Genomic DNA, 23,149 nt, shown 5'->3' with positions numbered 1-23,149 from the left:
ACCTTTGGAGCTCTGGGGACGCCAGTTTAAGAACGTGTCTAAGCTTTTGTTGGAGCACTGAATGTGAAGCTTCTCTGTGTTCAAGTTTTTTTTTTTTTTTTTGTGTGGTCCGCAGACTACCCCACCACCGCCTCAGCCTATCGATGGGTGAATCCGGTTCACGTCGCTCTACGCTGGTCTCCCGCCTGCCCATCTTCCGCCGGGGCAACAGCAAGCGGCAGGACTCGCTGCCGTCGTCCCCATCATCAGGCGGCAACTGCGTGCACACCTCGTCTCCCTCCAGCACCAACTCCAGTTCGGGGAGCACCGGCAAAAGGCGGAGCCTCTTCCGCGCGCCCTCGCTCAGCTTCTCGGCCAAGCGGAGCAGCCAGCCTCGCGTGCAACTCGTCAACTTGAACCTCGCGCCACCCCCTCCGCCAGCGCAGACCACCGACGCCAACGGGAACAGCCAGCCGCCGTCGGCAGGTTTTAGCGACGCTCAACCTAAGTCGCGACACTCGTTCGGCTTCGGGAGCCACCGGCAGAAAAAAATCACACGCTCTCAGACGGAGGATTTCGACAAGGCGTCGTCGTCGTCCTCTTCCGCAACCAATCGGAACGTCTTCATCAACTGCCTCAGCGGCTCTGCGGTCAACGAGGGCGATGACTCTGGCTTTATCGAAGATTACAACAACAGCAGCAAGCGCTCGTCGCGACACAAGAAGCACCTGCTGCCCAAGTCCCTCTCGGCCCACCACCGCTTCTCTCACCACAGACCCCCAGGGGATAATCCGGAGTGTGTCGTCACCACCACCCTCACACCGGGGACCGGGGTGCTGACTCCGGGGTCTTGTCCGAGCGACGGCGGCCTGGAAAGCTCCCTCCAGTCTCCTATAGTATCAGAGGACCGTACCACGGCCGTCACCCCTTCTGAGTTCATCCCCATCACTGAGGACTCCGTCTCTGAGGCCGACGCTCTTCCCACTCCCAGTCCTGTACCCACCCTTGTGTCTGCACTGACCACCGACACTCCCCCAGCTGAGGGCCCATCTGTCCCGGAGACATTCAGCGGGACCCTCTCCTCCTCACAGGTACTGCTCTGAGATCAATTTGACAGCTTTTGCTAATTTGTATTGATGGCAAAGTCAACAATCCGCCTCCATGACGTCAACTACTGTTAAACACTCTCTTCAGTTAAACGATTGAGGACAGGGTAAAAAAATGTAGTGTTGTATCTGAATTCAACATGAGATACACTGCATTTCTTTCCAACATTTAACCCTGGAGAACCCACGGGGTCAAATTTGGCCCCTATAAATTCTGCTACTCAAATAACAAATACCTTTTTTTTTTTTTTTTTTACAAATTTAACTTCAAAAGTCCAGAGTGCCACTTCTGACCCCTGCATGGGGCCATCTAGTGGATGAATATTGCACTTACATGAGCCAGAGTGGTGGTGACGAGATGGCTGGCAACATGCTGTTTTGTTGAGCTGGAAATCAATCCAAACAAAATCATCTTCTCAGCAAACCATCAGATGGTAAAATTGTGTTTTTTTTGTTAATCTATTTCATATCATATTGCAGAATGCCTAGGAGTATGTTTTATATATATATTTTGACAAATTAGCAACTCTGAGCTAGTTCAAAAAACAAGGGTTAAATTTGAAAAAACATATATTTTGGTGTTCCGTGAACTTATAGCAGTCATTTAATGTATAATTCATAATTTTCCAAAGAAGAAAAGGGTTCTTGGGTTCTCCAGGGTTAAAGTTCCAAAATCTCTTTATAACATGTCAGTGACATGATTTTGTCAAAATGCTCCAAGTTAAAGAATATTAGTTTGACACTTCATGAGTAGGTAGGCACTAGTTCTATATTTGTATACAAACAATTAAGGTAATCCATGAAATCAACCTCTACTGTCATGTCAAACATAGACTCACATGTGGCTAGCATTTACAGTAAAGCTAGCTAGCTAGCTCTAAAGCGTCAGTCATGCCCCATGTGAAAATATGGACTCTACTGGACGACAGCAGTCCCAGAAGACCCAAATGCTTTTGGTTAATACCGTGCTTAGGCTGAGCATCCTCTGAAAACAAATAAAAGAAGTAGAAACCTGCCTAAATAAAGCCAAGGGCATAAAACATTGCGTAACAGAAGCAACAATTCTGTTCATTCATTCACAGGACTACTGGCCATTATCTTCAACATTTTTGTCCGAGTTTCCTTTGATGTTGGCTGTAATGAGGTCTGGTGAGGTGTGACAGTTGAGCAGTATTTTTCTTGGAAATGGAGGTCCAACTCCAAATTTTACAACCTTAACTTTCAAATTTGGCTGTATCTATTTTATACTTATCGGAATGAGGGTCTCTGGTGAACTGGCGTGTATCCCACCTGCATTAAAGCAAGAGATGAGGAATCCCTTGGAATGGTCACCGACTAATCGCTAGAGACATATAGACAAACCAGCATTCACATTTACATTCACACCTGTAGACAATTTAGAGGCAGATGTCCTAACCTCTATTCCACCATGCTGCATTTGGAGATTCTGCTGTTCAATAAAACGTTCTGCTTATAAACACAAAAACTGCATTTATTTGAAAAGAATAGCTCAGACTTGAGGTGCCCTTGGATGTGAAGAACAAAAATAAAAACTGCTAAAAGATGGGATATTTATAGTGAAACGTGTGAAATTTGGTGTACGCCCCCAGCACCAAGCATGAAAAGTATTTTTTTATGAAAAAGAGCATAAAAAGTCTGGCCTTCACATTTCAAACTGTGTGCTATCATTCAAGAGTTTTATTTTATGTTCTTCTGAGAAAAGCGAAGACATAAACACCTGAAGTCACAATATTAAACATGACCATGCAAGATAAAGTGCAATGTCGTCTTCTCAGGTTTTTTTCTCTCCGGCTCCATCTGGCGCTGAGAAACCCTCACTCCCCGACACCAGCACGGCCAACAACACCGACTACGAGACGGCCGTCTCCCTTTCGGAACCGGAGACCGCCGTACCCCGCCCGTCCCCGCAGGAACAGTCGCCGGACAAGAGGAAGGCGCGCGAGGAAGAGAGAGAGGAAGCCGGGCGAGGGACGCCGGGACGGGAGCCGGTCAACAACGAGACCACCAGCGAGAGCGAGGCGGGAGCGCCGGCAAGTGACGGCTGCCACTCGTACCCGGAACAGACGGAGAGGAGGGTGAGACACACTCTCTCGGTTCACGAGAGGGGGAGCTTTTGTGGCTGCCACGAACCCAGGTCCTGTCACTTAAGGAAGCCACATACAGGTAGGAAACTAAAGACTCTTGCACTATTAAAAGAGGACATTTTCCTACTTTTCTTCTGTATGAACTGCATCAGTACAGAGCGCGGGAACAAAGTTTACACAGCAAGAAGCTCCTTTTACAGGGTTTCTGCGAGTCATTAACTCATTCACTGCCATTGACGACTATAGACGTCAAAAATTCATGTGGACTATTTTTATTAAAAAAAAAAAATCATTAAATTTTTTATGAAAACCTAGAAAAAAAATCATTCTGATTACAAATTTTAATCGTCTGATGCCCCTTATTTTTAAAATATATTTTTTTAAATTAAGGGCGTCAGGCGATTACAATTTTTAATTGTAATTAATCGCATGACTTCACTAGTTAACTAACGATTAATCACAAATTGTATATCTGTTCTGAATGTACAATAAAAAAATTCTAGGTTTTCATACTTTTGTTAGCAAAAGTGGAAAAAATGTTAAACTAATAGAAATTGTTCAAATGAACTTTTGACGTCTATAGCCGTCAATGGCAGTGAATGAGTTAAAAAGCATTGCAAGTCATCAAATGGATTTTGTTCAAATTAAGGCTTTAAATGGCGTTAAAAAGCATTCAATAAAATGTCCAGAGGCATTAGGCATTTAAGTACAATTGACGTTCATGCTTCATTTTTCATATGTTCTGCAAAGGAGTCACTATAACTCAATTAAGCAATAATAAATGTCATTGCAATCTATTTATTTGTGGAGACTGCTAGTTGTAATTTACAAAGTGTTGCATCATGTTTCGTATACCAATTGCTCAGAATTTGTAAAGGAAAAAGCATCACCAACATCCAAAATGAAACACTAATGCCACCTAGTGGCAGAAAATTACCTCAACAAAAATCTATGGTTCAAATTTTCACATTCAGGTAACTCTTTAGGATACCTTTTGAACTTTAAATAACTATGAATTACTTTACTTTAATTAGGATTATATTACTGTGTCAGTCAACTAAAAGATACTGCCAAATTTGTGTTTTGAAGCCATATTTGTCCACTTTTATGTTAATAGGAGCATCAAAAACTTTAAAAATAACATTATTTTACATTTAGAACAGATATAAAGTGTGATTACTTGAGTTAACTATGGAACTCATGCGATTAATTACAATAAAAAATTGTAATCGACTGACAGCCCTAATATATAAACAACATCAGTATGTTCGTGCGTGTGTTTATATGCAGTAGGACTTAGTTTAGGCATTAGTTTTAAATTTCATTTAAAACGGCATTAAAAAAACATTAAATTAGGTTTGCTGATACCTGCAGAAACCATGTTTTACACTGCTTTTGAAAGAGTGGCTTTCCACTTTCTGAGGTAGTTTGAGAAGCCCATTTTTTACTGAGAAGGCCTACAATTTCCTTTTTTTAAATTATTATTTTTTTTAAATAGAGTAATGTTCCGTATAAACTGCGCCGACATGGAATGGGCTAAGTTGACATTTCAAGTATCAAAACACTTCCTGAGGTAGTATCATAAACTCCTTATGCACTGCCTGTAAAAGCATCCCATCTTTTTGTAAACATAGAAAATGTTATGTTACGTCCAAACGGCACTGACATGGAATGGGGGGAACAAAGTCAACACAGCAAGATTTGGCCCTCTGTGGTATTACAAGCGCCTTTTACACTCTCTGTAAAATACTGCAATGTTCCGCTTTCTCAAGTTGTATTGGAAGCTTCCTAAACACTGCCGGAAAAACAGATTATTTCCTGTCTTTTTCTGTATAAACGGCAATGACCTGGAATGGGAGGCAACAATGTCAATATGGCAAGTTACGGCCTTTGAGGTAGTATTAGAAGCTCCTTTTCTACTTCCTGTAAAACACAAGATTTGTCTATTTATTTATTTTTTTTAAATAAAGCAATGTTCCGGAAGAAGTCACAGACACAGATTGAGGGGACAAAGTTGATGTAGCAAGTTTCTGCCTTCTGAGGTAGTATTAGAAACCACTTTTACACTGCCTGTAAAAGAGAGCAATTTTCCACTTTCTTAAGAAACATCAAAAGCCCGCTTACACGCTCTGTAGACGTCATTTCCCATCTAAAATGTATTAGTGTTACATATAAAATGCACTGACATGGAATAGAGGGACAAAGTCCACACAGCAAGTTTCAGCCTTCTGAGGTTTGAGGAGTAAAAGACTGTAATGTTCCATTTTTTGAGGTCGTATCAGAGGTACCTCACATGCTGCTTGTAAAATGTAAAAAAAAAAAAAAAAAAAAGATATCAGAAGCCTGCCTGTAAAAGATCTGCCTGTGTGTAATTGTATTCAGTACGATCTAGACCAGGGGTGGGCAAACTTTTTGACTTGCGGGCCACAATGGGTTTGAAATTTTGACAGACGGGCCGGACCAGGAGCATTTGGACCTCATAGCACAGTAAAAACACACAGATAAATGTACAACCCAATTTACTTATAGTGTGCACTTAGGACTGCGTTTTTCAAATGTGCAAAATCCACATATTTAAAACAGCTTTTCCAATAGCTTCATTTTTATTGTTTTAGCTCAACTTTTGCTGTGTTTTTATGCTTTGTAAAGTGACCTTGGGTGTTCTGAAAGGTGCTGTTTTTAAATGAAATGCATTATTATTATGATTATTATAAAATAGCCCTAATCCAGGTAGTACGTTTGCCTCAATGAATATGCAAGATGCGGCATTTACACACTATTTGGCAAAGTGGGAGGAGAAATGTAAATAGATTATAATAGCACATACACTGTGATCTGTCAAACCCGGTGACTGCATCTATTATTAATAGATTTCAATTCAAGGCGTAAAGTTAAAGATTTTTTTTCCATTGGCCCACCCATTTTTAACCCGGGCCCACAGTACGTGTGACACATGCGGCTGCATGATAGCCGCTGCTGCTTGTCCCGCGCTGAGGACAAAGCGCGTACATCCAATCCGTCTCTGACCACTTTTCCATCTCCGTGGGGGACGCATAGCACACGGTGTTTGTGCAGCAGCTCAAAAAGAAGCCAAAAGCCAACGAGGAAACGCTCATAGAAGTGCTCGACGCACGCCCCGGGGATGTCTTCACCAATATCAACAGTCTCCTGCATACGCGCTCTTCACCTCACCCATGACAACATGTAGAAAGACTATCTTCAGCTGTCAAAAGGATCAAAACACGCAACAGTGCCACAATGTTGACTGATAGACTGAACTCTTTGTCCCTGCTTTCTTTCAAAAAAGAATTGACCAATTCTCTGGACTATCAGGACATTATTGCTGTGTTCAACACAAAACCCTGCCGTCTCCTGCTGTAAATGTCCAAATCCAAATCCAATAAGATAAGATAAGATCCACTGGTTGTCACACCCATCTAAGTGGGGCGAAATTTCTTCTCCACATTTGACCCATCCCCTGAGGGAGCGGTGAGCAGCAACAGCGCCGCGCTCGGGAATCATGTGGTGATCTAACCTCCCAATTCCAACCCTTAATGCTGAGTGTCAAGCAGAGTGGCAATCGGTCCAATTTTTATAGTCTTTGGTATGACCCGGCCGGGAATTGAACCCACGACCTCCCAGTCTCAGGGCGGACACTCTAACCACTCGCCCACTGAGCTGGAAAAAATAAATAAATAAATAAAAAAAATAAAAATAAAAAAATAATAATAATAATTCTAGCCTTATTGGATAAGTTCGGCGGGCCGGATTGAAACGCATAACGGGCCGTATTTGGCCCGCGGGCCGGGGTTTGCCCATGTCTGGTCTAGACTGATCCACGAAAAACCCTGGTATGCATGGGGACGACTTACAAACACCAGATTCAAACCCAGAACCTTATAACTTTGGGGCATGCGATCCAGAACTGTGACAACTCCCAGAACATAGTGCTGCCCTCAACAAATCCACACGGCAAAAAAATAATGATCATGGTTATATGTACATTATTCCTCTGCTCTCGTGTGAGTCTCAAGCCCTTTGCATTTTTTTTGGAATGCTTTTAAAATTCCAAAGACTTCTTCAGTGTGAGGACAAACATGCAATTACGCCCACTCACTTTTTAAAGTGTGAAAATAAAAGGAGTCCCCGCGCACACACTTTGTAAACACTGTTCAGTATGCAAATTTGTGGCGAGGGAGGCCTCTGTTTACCCCCTCAAAAGCGTTTCTTTCACATTCCCGTTTGTTGTCGTGGCTCTCTTTTGTTGACTATCACCTCTGCCACGTTATTGTGACTCTCTTGATTTAGTTTCAATACAATGAACAAATGCAAAAAACAACAACTGTATTTAACGTGAATGTTGTCACGTTCCTTCCTGCAGCCTCGCTGTGCAGCAGTGCCAGCCCCTACCATGAGGTGATGCGCTTGGAGCGGCGTTTGCGTTCCTCCTCCGAAGGGGCCGGCGGTCCTCGTATCCACGGCAACCAACGGGACACCCCCGGTGTGGATGGATGCGGCCTGCTTAAACACAGGAACAACTCCTCATCATCCAAACTGGGAAGTCTGGTAAGTTTGTGTGACTTTGCTTTTAAGACATAGTGGTGTGGTACCTTGAAGGTAATAATAAGATCATTTCCCATTGAGATCAATTATATTTGGAATCATTTGTTCCAGAGGCCAAACTGGAACCATCATAAAACCTTCATTATCTGTTTTAAACACTTTTAATTGATGCAAAAGTTCATTCAGACAGAAGTTTGAAAACAATAAAACACTCTTAAAACACACTCTTAACTTTAATGACCATTGAATGAATTCAATGACGCAGCTCACATTAACACTAACTGTCACTCAAGTATATAATGAAACCAAGAGGAGCATAATTTAAAGCAAAATACTAAATATCACATTTTCATTACAACTGATAAGCGTATAACCAGTAGCTAACCACTTGACGGCTAGCGTGAAAGTTACTCAGTACTCCTTCAAACAGGCCAAATCCATCAATCACAGAGGATTAAAATCACAGTCCTATATTCACAAAAAAGTCAGTCAATGCTTAAAACGCTGAAATGGGAATAAAACCATTTTTTATATGGTTGGCAACCAGTTTTCATGTGGTTGAGATTTGACCACCGTTTTTTCCCCACAATTTCAAATTTGAATCTTTATTGCATGTAATCTTAACGTAGAGTAAACATATTAGGGGTGTGAATTGCCTAGTACCTTTCGATTCGTATCACGATTCATAGGTCACGATTCGATTCAATACCGATTAATCCCGATACAAATCCATAAATTGATTATTGCGATTTTTTTTTTTTTTTTTTAAACTCAAATTTAGAAAATACTAATCCGTAAACTTGTATATGTATACTGTAAGATTTGTATGAAAATGTATTGATTTATCTGAAACTTTAGGGTTATAACTGAGCCACTTTATTTAACAAACAATCTGTTTCATGTTTGAACAGCATTGAAATAAAATATTAAGGCTTAATGTTCCATTAATATAACATTCTTCCATGCTTAACGTGTGTACCATAACCCTAAGTAAGATGTTTTGTTGAATATTCCCATAAAAAAAATTATGTTTAAAAATCGATTCGGCCGCATATCGAATTGAGCGCTGTAACATCGCGATATATTGCCGAATCGATTTTTTTTTTTAACACCCCTAAAACATATATTGTGTTTGAGAACAATACTTAACGATATTCAAAATTCCATGTGTACTTCTGAATGAAATATGGAATCCACTAAAAGTGACTCTTTACCCACCCTAGCTGATCACGTTATGGGTTGAAAGAAATCCGTGTGGGTGTTCAGTGTCACACTTGATGGGTGAATAAGTACTCTGGACTTCCTAATATTTGCATACAAGGAATAACAATGGTACATTTTTGATCAAATGTCCACTTAAAAGCATAATTTTTTTGTGCATTTTTACAAGCTTTAAGGCAATAGACTTTGGGAGGGTCATGGGTAAGACATTCACTGATTCAGTAGCAACATGATCATTTTCATTTACCATTTCCATTTCAGTAAATGTAACATATCTTCTTTCTTGAAACGGCGGCGTTGTTGTTCCATTATAGCCCACATTAAGATTGCCGTACATAAAATATAGATTTGGAGTGACGAATGAGGCATATTTGTGAAGCTCAGTGAGATAAAACTGTAAGGTATCTGTTTACTTACTTCTGCTCGTTCCTGTTGTTATCTCGACGTTCCTTTCGGGTGCTGGGGGGGGGGGGGCAGTTTTGAGATATTTGTCGCACTTATCGCCTTTGCCGTTTCGCCCACCTTTTCAGCGCCTTTGACAGCCAGATAATAACGTAGCGGGCCGACAGCGATTGCGCCCACTTCCTCTTGACAAGATAATCACGCAAAAACATTTCTCCGGAGGTTGTCTGCATTTATTGTCGAGATGAGCCCCGATGACTTTGAACGCATTTTTTTTGCATTTATTTACAGTTACGGCAGAAAGCGTTGGCTCTAATCAGTTGTCCTGTCCTCTGTTTAATCAGTGCGTTATCAATCTACACCATGGAAGTAAAAGTTTCAAATTCATTAAAGCTCAATCAAAGCTAATTATGCACTTTAAGTCGTCACTTCCAATCAGCACGCCATCTGACATGCTGATATGCAATTATGGACTTGACTATGTATTTCTGTGTGAATTTTTTGAACTCTGCTTCTCCGTTGTTGTGCTGCAGTGTAGCAATACGTTTTCTTCCCATAGCGGATTTCTAGACAACAAACTAGCCGCGACTGGGTTCGTTTAAGTAGTAACAGATGCTAGTAAATGCATCTATGCATCCCACTGCAAGTGTTTCGTGCGTGACTGTCAGTAATCAAGAATTGTAGAGCCATGACAAATGCCAGCATGAGCCAATTTATGGTTTGATGGTTCACCTGGTTTTAAAAAGTCATGGTATCAGTTACCGCTAAAAATGCCAGTCACCGGTAATGAACATTTTTCTTTTATGAGGGGAATACAAAGCAGGCAAAGTAGTGCAATATAATTGGCTGCTCGCAGAGATCACTAACCCACCTTGGAGAGACAAGCTGACATTTATTTCTCTCCTTTTTGGCTGAGCGGAGAAGGGAGTGGAGAGCAGATGCACACCGGCGGGAGGGAGGGGAGGAAGGACGGAGACGAGAGCGTACACGGATGTCTTTGTGCTATGTCAATTATTGTGCATTGCTAAAAAAAATAAAAATAAAAACATGGTGCCAACGGGTACTAGTTAGCCGCAAGGACAACATGAGCAGCCCATGGGTCTCTTCTAAAACTAGCTCACCAGCGACTTACTATATTAAGAATTAAAAAGAAAAATAATGTTAATTTTTCTTGAAAAATTGGGATAAACCTCAATAAAAAAATCTTGTGGGGAAAAAAATTATTGAGTAGGCGAATCCATGGGTACCAAATGAGTATGCGGGATCCACTGTATCGTGCAGCTCAGCCTCTGGCCAGCAGCCATCACTTTCCTGCATTATTCATTTCTTAAAAAGAAGGCAAACTATTGATGTTTCAACCACCCCAAATTTCACACAGTGTATTTCATTTTATTTGATTCTCTCCTGGCTCCTAACGAAGGTGGATGCTTTTTTTTTTTTTTTTTTTTTTTTTTTTTTTGAACATGTGACACAGGCTGTCCGGGAAAAGCAGCTCTTACCCTTCCTTTATAACACTTTTTTTTTTTAACTTTGTCTTCTACATTCTTGGCTCAGGCAGGGGTGAAAAGGTGCATCCTTCCACATATAGCAAAGGAGAGTGGATTGTTAGCAACATATCACAACGAAGCCCCATGGTCAATGCGTCTTTGATGTCCTTTTTTTCTTTTCTTTCTAATAACGTTTTAACGTCATGCCCACATTGAATTCCAACCTCTAGGCATTATTGATACCTAAGGCTAGAAACTGTGCACAGCACATATCGACTCCTCTCACGTCTCTTAAATCAACGCAAGACTTCAAATTAAATGATTAATCCTCTAGTTCTGTCATTCCTTGATTATTTTAGTTTAAATATACATATTTTGTTAAGTGTCTGTTCTATTTGGTGGTCGTATTTGATACCAAAATGACTTGATTACGTTGCCTCTTTGTCGCTATGCCTAACCACCTGTTTCTAAGGTTTGCAGTAAAAAGTTTGTTTTATTCATGTGGCCAAATGCATTTGAGAAAATAACCTCACAAGTAGTTGGTTAGGCGTTGTAACTCTTTGACTGCCAAAAACATTGAATAACGTTTAGTAAAATCCTACGGAGGAGTGCCAAAGACGTTAAAAGACGTTTGTTTCAAAACAGAGCATTTGGGTGAAACTAACCATTTTCTATTGTTGATTACTGAAAAACGGAATAAGGTAGAAACAAACTTTTTTTTTCTGATGAAAGATGAGAGTCCAATCTTTCATTTGGTAGTACGTGTGTTTCCATAGTCCAAACACAAAATTTTCTGTGGACCTTGAAAGATCAGTCAAAATGCTTAAATCGGCTGGCACCCACGGCATCCCTTTTCTGAAAACGTCTGGCAGTCAAAGAGTTAAATATGTGGCAGCGTGGTCAAGTAATTTTAGTATCAAATGCTGCCCCAAACAGACCATGACCTTCAAACATAATGATTTTATGTTCATCCCGTTTCACCTGAATTAACTACTCATTAGCAGTCTAAACTACTTGTGAGTTTAAATGCGGCATGCTGGAATACAAAACCCGCTCAGTAAAACGAGGGGATAAGGTTTACAAGCGCACCAATTGATTAGAACCAGATAAAGGTTGTAAAGGTGATCAATAGGTGAGAAAGGTCCCTTAGACCAAGTGCGTAACGTTCCTTTTTTATGCATCCTCGTTCAAGAGATGGATTTTACATTTATCAAGACCTCGGGTCCTCACCACCCCGGCCGGCCCCGGATGCATGATTCTAGTAAACACAAGTGGGCTGCGAGGTGTCCGAAAGAAGGAAACTAGTTTGTTATTCTGTGTACTCCAGGCTGTCCTCACCTGGCTGCACATCTTTCGTTCCTTCACCCAAAGTGTTGAATATACAATAAATGTCAAGTCTCAAAAGGACAGTATCGTCATCACCGTGTTGTAGAACTTACAGAGAAGATCAAGCCTCTAATGAGACCCCCGACCTGATGTGTCCATTAGCAGCACGATTATACGCTCTCAAATGGCATAACGGAGGTATAAAGGTGACATCTCGGCATCGGAAAAGCCATACTTACTTGGCAAAATGGCTCATTTAGCCTCAAATGAAGTGTGTGTGTTGCGGTGTTAAACTGCGAAGACTTTAATTTCTTTTACAATGTAGTGTGTGTGTGTCTTATTAGCTTCAATGCATGCTTTTTTTTATTTTTTATTGCCGGGTTCACTGAAAAAGAACTGAAAGATTCAGTTTGTCATGTACGGACAGCAGCTGCTTCTAAAAAGGCACACAACCTTTTTAGTTCTTCCTTCATGTGCCTTTTTTCTCCCTCGCTTCTCATGTGTCGGTGTAGCGGATCAATACGGAATGAGGCTGTTGCATTGTTTTAGTCCAAACAGCAGTGATGAGAGCCCAACAAAGTCGCTTATTGGATTTTCCCAGTCCCTCCCGAGTCGCATGGATTTAGTTTTTCTCCAGAGCCAGAGTTTAACTAAGGTCTTTCAACCAGTGTTAAGCATTTATTGGGAAAAGGAAGCAACCGTCCATTTTCTATAGCGTTTGTCCTCACCGGAACCTATCCCAGCTGACTTTGGAGTGAGTAGAGGTTGACTTCACACTGGAATGATTACCAGACAATCAGAAGGCAGATCAGGGATGGTTACTAATAGTTGAGTACTATATCATGGAAATCTATTCATCCAGCCAATCGCAGGGGTTTTGTAGACATGTAGCCATTCACACTCACACTGTATAAAGCTTTCAAATGCTTGTTCTCCAAATATTCCTTTCACCTTTCTATAGTAAATGTACATGTCAGTAAAGTAAGAGATCATTCAGAGTAATATTTTGTGATTTTTTTTTTCTTCTTCTGCAGTTGTCATCCCTTTCCTGCCCGTTAGATGGCAGTATTGGATTTTATTGAAACTGATATTGAAAGAGTTGCTGCTTCCTTTCAGCCTCCAACTGATGCAGACATTTTATACCTTAACATAGCTCTTCACTGTCTGTACCATGGGAGGGCTGTCCTAATAGAATAATAGTCCAGAATACTTTATGAAAGGGCAGTGTAAGTAATATTTTAACATGTTAGATTTACTTGTCTTTTTCACTCGTAATTTCAGTGAAGTTGATTATGATGGAATACAAAAAAAATAAAAAATAATCCCATGTTAGATGAATCACTACTTGTCTTTTTATATAACTGATCACTTTCTGCAGCACATCTGAAAGCCTCACAGTTGAGAGGTTTTGGGTTTGAATCTCATTTGCATGCTGTGCAGGTACTCCAGCCTCCTCCAGAACATGCATGTTAGCTTCATTAAAGACTCTTGTGTTGTCCATCGGTGCAAATGTGAGTGTGAACAGTTGTTGTACATGTGCTCAGTGATTGGCTGGCAACCAGTCCATTGTGTATCCTGCCTCTCGCCCGAAAGTCTTCTGGGGTATCGACCTTAATGAGGACAAGCGCTATAGAAAGTAGATGGATGGTCAATGTTATTCTCTTATAGCTCACTCAGTATTTTTTTTTTTCAAATGTTGTCATGATGATGAGCCACAATTTTTTTTTCTATGTCTCAAAGGCAAGAAAGTTCCAGCACTCTTCCAAAATGGAGATAACATTAGCTCTTTTTCTACAAATGATTCAAACCATGTCTTTTTGTAGCTTGTGCTGTCTAACCTATTTTAATTTGCGTGATTTGTGTCCTGTGGCGTTCCAGAATTGTTGTATTAATGTGTCTGCGCTATATTTTATTGATGTTATTTCCCACTAATTACTAAATGAATGAAAAAACAACAACATATTAGTCATCTTTATTTTGCGTGTGTCTGTCTTTTAGGATGTTCTGAATAATTTGGGCTCTTCTGAGCTGGATGAAGATGACCTCATGTTGGACCTGGACCTATCTGACGATCAGCGCCACCGTCACGGTAAGTGTTTTTTTTTTTTTTTTTTTTTTTATAAAATTGCCATATAATAGAAAATAATGGAAAGTGAGTTCCAGGCTCAAAATGTCGCCCTCATAAAACCTTTAAGTTGTAAGTAACAATTTATTATTCCTAACTATATTACAAGCAGAGCTGACCTACACCTCTGACTTGTTTGATTTTGGAGCTCTGTATTTCTACCAATAATATTGATAGTTGATCATTCATACAGCAACAAACACTTGAAGCATAGTTTGGGAGGTGATTTTTTTTTTCCCACTCCTCCCCCTCTTGTTCTCCATTTTTCTCATCAAAAGAATCAGGGTGACCTGTCAGTTCTACTCTCCCTGCCCTCCCTCTATTAGGTGTCACTGTCTTTATGTTCCTTGGGTGGGATGGAACTGAAAAATGTATCTCATTATTCATTCCATTTCGTGAAGTCAGTCAGTCGTTTAAATTCGGAGTGAGCAGAAGTCTCACGAGATTTCCTGACATCACATATGATGTGGGTTAGGCCAGCCCATGTTTTTTTTCAGGCTTTTGGCATGCTCACTGTACATTTTCTATTGGATTCCTTGAAGGGGCTGTGGAGTCTTATGTTTTGATCACATGCATCACACAGGCCTCCTCAGTCCTCCTATAGTAGTTTTCTTTGATCCTCCTCGCATCTATTTTGTTGCCTCCAGTTGAACCGTCTCTCCCAATCTTTCAACATATGGCACACAACTTTGATATAGTTGCCTCATTTACAGCGTTTCTCATGCTTGAGAAATGATTACCAAGGTACACGTGTTGCCTGGCGCGACGCTGCAAAGCATGCCAAGCATGCCAAGCATTTTTTTTTTGGATTTAATGTGTGAGAATACGATTTTAAATAAGTTGTGCATGTGACGCACCTCACCTGAATGTGTTCACCGGAGCTCAATTAATTTAAAATGCTGCTAATTGTCTGAAACACTTATGTTGTGCTGCTGTGTACGTGTCGCCATGCAAATAGTCCTGGTTAGTCGAGCGGGTTAATTGGTGAGATTTGCCGAGACTACACTGGATTTTTTCCATTCCATTCATAAGCGCTTGCACAGATGGTGAAAATGTACGCTTCACTTCACTGATGATAACACAGTGGTGTCTTGACTTGATATTTTTTTGAGTTACGAGCTGTCGCTTGGTGGCGTTTTAACAAATATACATAATTATTATTATTATTGTTATTGTTGTTTTTGCCTTGTGAAGTGAACATTTTATAGATCAGCTGCAATTACCATGCATGTGGGCAAGGAGAACCACGACCGCAGATTCACTTTCAGTCGTTTAGTGAACAGGACAGGCGTGTCAAACAATAAAATACAAAATGAGAAAAAAATCTTTACATTCTCTTTTCATGTTTTGAGTTTTTACAGAATACAGTGCTAATTGTCTTTATTAAAAACTTATTTTTTTTTTGCATTTTAGGGGGTCTGGAGCAGATTAAGGGCTGGCATTTCAATACATTTAAATAAATAATAATAAATTATTATGGGTACGGGTAAACTGAGTTAGGTTGCATTGGTTATAAATTGATTAGTCATGCCTAAAGCATGAAACGTGGCTCCGATGCTAGGTTAGCATAGCCACAGAGCTAATCCAATTTAAAACTCGCGCTGCTTGAGTGGACATTAGTTAAAGGTCACTCTTCGAAGCCTTCACAGAGGCTGCTTGCTGGACAATGACTTGGTGGCTGGAGTCCCAAGCTGGTAATGCGGTGGCGGCACAGCTTCCAACTCCCAGTAGTTGGAGCTCGATTGGCACAGTATTTGCTACCGTTGCCGAAGCACAGGACACTGGTACAGGAAGGAGAAAATAAAATTATTTTATCGCTTGTTAGAAACGAGATCAGAGTGCTAGAAGGTCACAAATAATGTTCATCCTGCCTAAATAAATCAAAGTAATTTGACTTTCTACAAGACTATTAAGGGAACCTTAAATGTTTGAGTTTACCAATATTCCAAGTTTGAATAATTGAGCCCCCGGGGCCAGTTTAGTACCAGGGCTCGGTACCATATCTACTTAGGTGTGAATGTGAGTGTCAATCCATGTTTGTCTATATGTGCCCTGTGATAAACTGGCAACCAGTCTGGGGAGTACTTTAACTTTTTGTCCAAAATGAGCTGGGATAGGCCCCAGCTTACCCGAGACTCTATTTCATTTTCATTTATTTATCTAACCTTTAATTATCCAGTTGAGAGCAGATTCTCATTTGCAATGCTAACTTGGCTGCAGAAAGCAGGATAAAATGAAAATGACCATATAGCAAGGCACACAGTTTCCATTTTGAAGACCGTTAAAGAAAGAAGGTTTGAACTTTGCTGTATTGGACACCATTTTGTAGGGAGCAGAGAGTGCGTTTTTGAACATCGCTTGCACAAACACAAGATCTCAGAGGACACACTGGCTGATGTATCGCCAAAGAAGCCACCGTCATTAATAACAAACACACACACAGGAGTGCGCATGCTTAGTCATCGGCCCTAATGGTGTGCAGACTAGTACGAAATTAAGCGCTTGAATTATTGCGATAAAGTTGGAACTTTTTACAGGTACACACACGCACCTGTCTTCACATGGTGCCCCGAGTCACCACATAGCCGCAATTTGTTTTAACCACTCTCAGGAGGCTTGTTTCAGTCTTTTATTAAAGAGCAAGGCATTTCATAGCAATTTATAACCAATAGCGTTGGGCTGCTGGAATCTGTGTGCCTCCGCCTCATTTGCACAGCGTCCGGTGTGCGTGAGCATAACCATAGAACAGGAAATGAAAATCACTGCGACAAAGGAGAGCTACAGGCATTGAACAATTTCAGATTGTTTTGTAATTGAACCTAAGGTGATGATAGTTGAGTCGAGTTTGACGCTGAAGGTATCTAGGATTTGTGATTGGAAGAGTGAGTTGGGGGCGGGGCTAATGGAAGGAAGACGAGGCTAGCGAGCAGATCTACTGTCTGCAGGACGAAGTCTGATGGTTAAGAGATGTTTTCTTTGGCGACATTAACTGTTCATTTATAAATATAAATGATCAATGACTACAGAGTATTATCTTTTTTTTCAGTGTTACTTTGGGGTGTTTGGTGAATTGACGAGATGATTTAAGGCTGCTCGTCAGCGAGAAGTAATGGATGCCCTTTCAGCTGGGTGTGCATAGCACGTGTGTTTTTGTTATATATGCAGATATACTTGTATATTTGGCAAAGTGGCAGCCTGTCAAATTGTTTTGTAAAATATTGCCAAACGCTGTTGCGCAAACCCACCACCACAAAATGCGTGATTAAATGTTAGCAATCATTGCGGAGTGGAAAAGCCGAAGCGTCAACTCGTCGAACTTGGTTTCATGCCTTGAAGGCAATATGTACAATTAATTAAATAACAATTATGCACACACAAACATTACTTCGACCAAGCAGATACTAATGTAATTTGCAAAGTGCAACATTCCCCATGAGAGGCTTCATTCAAAGCAGTAGTAGCGTGGGTTGAGGTAATGCACAGAGCTGGATGTCAAGGGTGAATTGTCAACTGCTTTAGCGTTAGCCTCCAGAAAGCTAGCTACCAACTGACAAGCTACTTACAGAGTAGTTAAAATGATAAAGATGTTAGATGCTCCCTGTTAATTTTAAGAGCAGCTACCTTTGGTGATCTGCTGATAGTCCACTAGCTTTTTTTGTGTCCGACATGAGCTTTCCATGACTATTTGCTGTCAATTGTAATTCCTACGAACTTGCATCAGTAATTATACTATTTGATCCTGGAACAGATAAATTCCATTTCCTATGGCACCAAAACTGCTTTGAAATCTGTACCGAACAGTTTTCTTTTTCATAGACTAGAATATATTTTAGTCAGTTACATTTAAATGTTGTGTGTGTTTGCTTGTACAGTTTCCAGACAAGACTCCAGCCAGTCCTTGGCATCTTGTCTCAACCTGCTCCACTCCCCGATCGACCCATCAGGAGATCGCATCCCAGTAAAAGACAACTGCCACAGGTAACACTCGGCAAAAAACAAACAAACAAACACAAAAAACATACCATCAGAGAAGTGTTCATTTGTCAATATGTTCATTATTTTGGTTGTACAGCAGCAATGCATTAAAATATACTTTACTGAACAGTGCGCCTTTACTTTGGTTCGCTAAATAGTGAACTTGAACCACCATACAGCATTTATTGCCAAACCAGGTATGACAAAAAGCTGAAGTACATTTCATTCCATTGGTATTGACAAGGTAAGTGACCTGACATAGGCTACTTTTTTTTTTTTTTGGGCTTCAACTTGCGAGTGCAAACTTGAAATACGAGCACCGTATGCAGCGCTTTGGAAAAAAGTGAACAATGAACAGTTAAAGTTTCCTGTCGAACTAAACGTAAAACAAATAATTATTTTCTTATGTAATATTCACAGGTGTATTTTCTTTATCCTCTATGAAAAATGAATAATATTATTGCAACAAATAGAATAAGAAGTACTATTCTCTCCTTTTGTATTTGCATGACTGTATATACTGCCTCCTGAAGGCCAAGGCGGGGCTGGAACGAATGAATAGCATTTCCATTAATTTTGCCATTGAAAGACAATTTATGGGTGCTTTAAGTGATGAGCTTGGCCTTGGAACAAATTAAGTTCATATCCCAGGGCATTGTGGCACAAAAGTTTCTGGCTGTTGTTGTTGTCGCACTCTTTGGTTTCTTCCATCAGGGACTCTTTTTCCCATCAACGTATTTCCTTTGTTAAAACCAGGCATGACAAGAAGGTACTGAAGTTTCTAGTCACTTGTCAATTTTCATTACCTTAGGCATTTAAATGAATTCCATGCTGACAGTGTATTTAGTATTATCTCTGTAAAACGTCGATTCAGCTCTTGCATTGGATCCCAGTAGGGTAGACTATCTAGACCACAACCAAGCTGCCGAAGGGGCTAGCATCTCTCGTAAAAAAATGCTGATCTTGAGTCTTCGTCGTGAATTGACTGACATGCTTTATGTCCCCCAACGACCCATAGTGGTGATGAAACAAGACTCAGCAGAGTCTGGCATTAAATAAATACATTAATACATTCTCTTTGACAAAATATGCGAGCCATATTTACGCGTATCATCTACCCGTCACGTCTTCCATTAGCCGACGGCTGAAACGTAATGCTCACTTCACTATTTTTTTTTTTTTTACATGCACATTCAAATTCATCCGCTTGGTTCTTCTCCAGTGCTGTCCTACACATGAGCCTTTTTGGGCCGCTGATAAAAGGGTTATGTCAGCGGTTGCATAGTGGCTAGTTGTGTCTGACAAGACAGCAGACCATTATGACTTTAAGTGCTTCTCTATTGAGTTGCACCCAAAGATTAAAAGGTCTTCCCCTCAAAAAAAAAAAAAGCCCTCTGAGCCTCCTTTTGTTTAGCGACACTTGTGCCAATAGCACTGTGACACATCTATATGAAGACACCATTGAGACGTAACCCTTATCTTTGGCGGCTTCATTTATTTATTTATTTTACGAAGCAGCAGCTTCCAGCTCTCACTAGATGTTTCCATGAATAGTGAAGTTTGTGCGTCTGGACATGAGACCAATGTTTCAACCCGCCCGAGTTTTTTTTTTTTTCTTTAGTCCCGCTTCACTATCTTTTCTTTATTAAATCCATGCAATCACTCTCACCGTATTAAAATGTCCTTCCTCTTTTTTCTTTTTTATAAGGTCATCATAGTTTTCTCAAGAGGAAAACTTAAGTAAAACAAAAATGCCAGCTTTAAAATCAGGTACTATGAGACAGTAATTCGAATTATGTTAACTTTTCAATGCCAAGTGTTTTCTTAAAAGAAAACCCCTAAAATGCCAGCCGATTTTGAGCATTTTCTCTCATTTCTAAGACTGACCAGAATATCATGTGCTATGACTAAACATACACAGTACATGGTACCACATGAAAGATTGGATTCTGCTCTTTTATTAGAAAAAAAAAGTTTGGTTTTACCTTATTCCGTTCTTTAGTAATCACCATTTGAAAATAGCTCGGTTTCACTGAATTCACCAATCTCTCACCAAATAAGGAGAAAATTAGCTTTTTGTAAAAATATGCGTTTTCTGCACAACAGTGACTTCGACACTAATATTTTTTGGGTTTTATGACATCGCAAACATCTCAACAGTTCTTCCCTTCATGAAAAAAAAAATGAAAAATGTATTTACAGAAGATGTGTGTCAACAAACATTTTCACATTTGGTAAATTGCTTACAAAACGTTTGGCAAATTATCAGGAATGTGTTTGGGTACTTGTGTATTAAACCGAATATTTTTGTGTGGTAAAGAGTGAAGTACAAGAGTGACACACTCTCCTATGTGAAAAGGAACATTGCAGGATCTGCACACATTCTTCCTGTTTTCATGCAAAGTGAGCAACTGCTGCCATCAACTGGTCACCATTAACCTTTAAAGTGCTTCCTGGGCTTCATTGAAGCAGGAGAGACGCTTAAGAGTCTAATCCACCCATTCATAAAAAAACAAAAAAAACGTAGTTGACGAGAAGACTCGTCACTGGCACGTGACATCATGCTTTTATCGGACGAGAATTCTCGTCAACGGCAGAAAAAGAGTTAATGATGATGACCTTATGATGATGATTGTCTTTCATGAAACCCAAGGTCACTTAACATAAACAAAAGGCAACCACAACACACAGACTAAAAAAGACACAATTAATAAACCAACAACAACAGAAAAACCAAACTAGGTGCAGAGGTTGTATTTCTGATACATTTTCTATATTATTTCCATCCATCCACTGTGCTGAAGTACTAATGTATATTACTAGTACTTTGCCTATTTTGTTTCCCTTAGTGAAACTTTGACAGAGACAGAGACGGAGACAGTTAGAGGAAAGAGGGCACAAAAAAAAATGTTGGCCTGGGGTTAAGTTTGCCTCACTGTCTTTCTTCGTGATCTCTCAGGTTCCACGCTCCCTTGAGGGGGACATTGATTTGCTGGAGGCGAAGCAAGCGCCTCGACTGCACACAACACACACTCAGAACAGCCACACACGCACCTGCCAGTCACTTCGATTGTCCAGGGTATCAGCTGCAACATGCTGCTGGCTTTCTGATGTATAGAACATCTGTAAAACATTGACACACACACACACTACTGCAAAGCAACGTAACACTCTTTTCACAAGTTTTTGCAACTCCAAACTGAAACAATGCTGATACACACTCTACTGTACTTTGTCAGCCATTCTCTTTGTTGACAATGAGACGTAAAGCGTCCTTCTTTTTAGTGTTTTGCTAAATCGTAAAAAAGAAAAAAGTCAGTCTTATCGCTGTCTTGGAATAGGACAATAAATGCGAGCACTCGGTGTGCATTTCCAAAGTCTTTAACGGTTTATCTCTTTGAAATCACTGAGTAAACGGGTGAGTTATTTAGGACCTGAATAAGGAAGGAGGTAAAGTTTTATTTGAGAAGTTTCACTTTGACTTTTGATTCCAAAGAAGCGGGTTTGTGTCATGGAAATTTACCACTGCAGGCTGCGGCATGTGATAAGCGCCTGCACACTGACAATTTTAAATGCTCACCAGATGTATTTATTTATTTTTTAATCTAAGGTGAGCTGGCACTATTTTATTTATTTTTGCGCTATATAACCATTATCTTAAAACTTGAATTTTTTAAGATGTGCAAATTAAAACCTAAAGACAATTAAGAGGATGGTAACTGTACATTCAACTTTTTTTTAAACATTTATTTTGCAGCTTGTACCAAATGATTGTGTAGCTTGAATGTGATGTTAAGTACATTTTAAAATGGAACCAAAAACTGTGCACTATGTGTAGTTACAAAGAATACAAAATGAAATACTTATCCCTTATTTTAAACATATTTCAATCTTCTCAGGCATCAAGCTATTTTTTTAATATAGAAGATAGTGAAATTAGGAAAAGGCACTGCTCTAAAGAAAAACGTTTATTTTTTATTTTTATTGAAACGTTATTTAGCCATTTGTGAAGTAAAATGTTCTATTCTTCAATCTGTGAATTTACTAGCAACCATTCACTGGTGAATTTAATTTAGCCAAAGAAATCCTTTATTCTTAAATCAATGTGAGTGTCATGAGTAGCTTTTGAAAGTAGTAATTATTTTACCTTCCATTTTGTACAAGTTTGTTCTAGCCAGAAAATTTTCCAAATTAATTATTTTGTTAGATCATCTTAATTAGGTGAGGGCTGTAATTAGTTATGACTGCATCTATAGAACACTTTTCAAGATATTGCAATAGTCTTCATCTATTGCAACACAACCAGTAATTAATAGTAAAAGTAATAAAAACCCAGAAACCACCACCACCACCAGTGAGGTCAGTTGGTTGCGGGTAAAAGCACCTTAACTGTAAACAAAGTCAGGTGGAATTTCAGGATGGACTAAGAATACACTGTAACGTTTTAGAGATTAACTGATGGTTGGTTGTTACAGTAACATATAAGATATTTCCACAATAATTTGTTAAACTCTTGGAATAGGTGGAAAAATATACATTTACATAATATAAATACATGCTTGAGCCAGTCACAAAAAGACCACATTTGGTAAGATCAGTAGGTTGAATCGTCCCCTGCCGAGAATGTGCTCTTATAGCATTAGCCCACACAGTCAGAAATAGAGCAGCATACATTCCAATTTGATGTGATTCATTCTATGTAGCTGCCAAAATGTCTAATTTCAGTCGACATAACACATACACACACACTCCTACATTTTGTTTTCATGGTACTTAAGCACTCCTTTGAGTACAATTATTTAGCGGTACTGTTGCGTGGAGGAGAGCATACCAGACTACGCGTGGACACATTAGAGCCAC

General features: G+C 39.9%; 1 protein-coding gene across 4 annotated transcripts in view; it reads left to right on the top strand.

Annotated features, from left to right (window-relative positions):
• ccser1 (coiled-coil serine-rich protein 1) overlaps positions 1–23,149 on the top strand; it is a 118,725-nt gene that overhangs the window by 8,046 nt on the left and 87,530 nt on the right. For all 4 annotated transcript variants that reach the window (XM_077562192.1, XM_077562191.1, XM_077562193.1 and 1 more), the window contains exons 2-6: positions 116–1,070; positions 2,882–3,269; positions 7,572–7,756; positions 14,188–14,278; positions 18,187–18,292. In XM_077562192.1, the coding sequence (XP_077418318.1) occupies positions 144–1,070; positions 2,882–3,269; positions 7,572–7,756; positions 14,188–14,278; positions 18,187–18,292 (1,697 nt within the window). In that variant the 5' untranslated portion in view covers positions 116–143. The remainder of the gene's footprint in view (positions 1–115; positions 1,071–2,881; positions 3,270–7,571; positions 7,757–14,187; positions 14,279–18,186; positions 18,293–23,149) is intronic.

This window comes from Vanacampus margaritifer, chromosome 3, assembly GCF_051991255.1.
Source record: "Vanacampus margaritifer isolate UIUO_Vmar chromosome 3, RoL_Vmar_1.0, whole genome shotgun sequence".
Taxonomy (NCBI): domain Eukaryota; kingdom Metazoa; phylum Chordata; class Actinopteri; order Syngnathiformes; family Syngnathidae; genus Vanacampus; species Vanacampus margaritifer.
The sequence above is the reverse complement of the archived record's forward strand: the minus strand, read 5'-3'. Positions and strand labels throughout refer to the sequence as shown.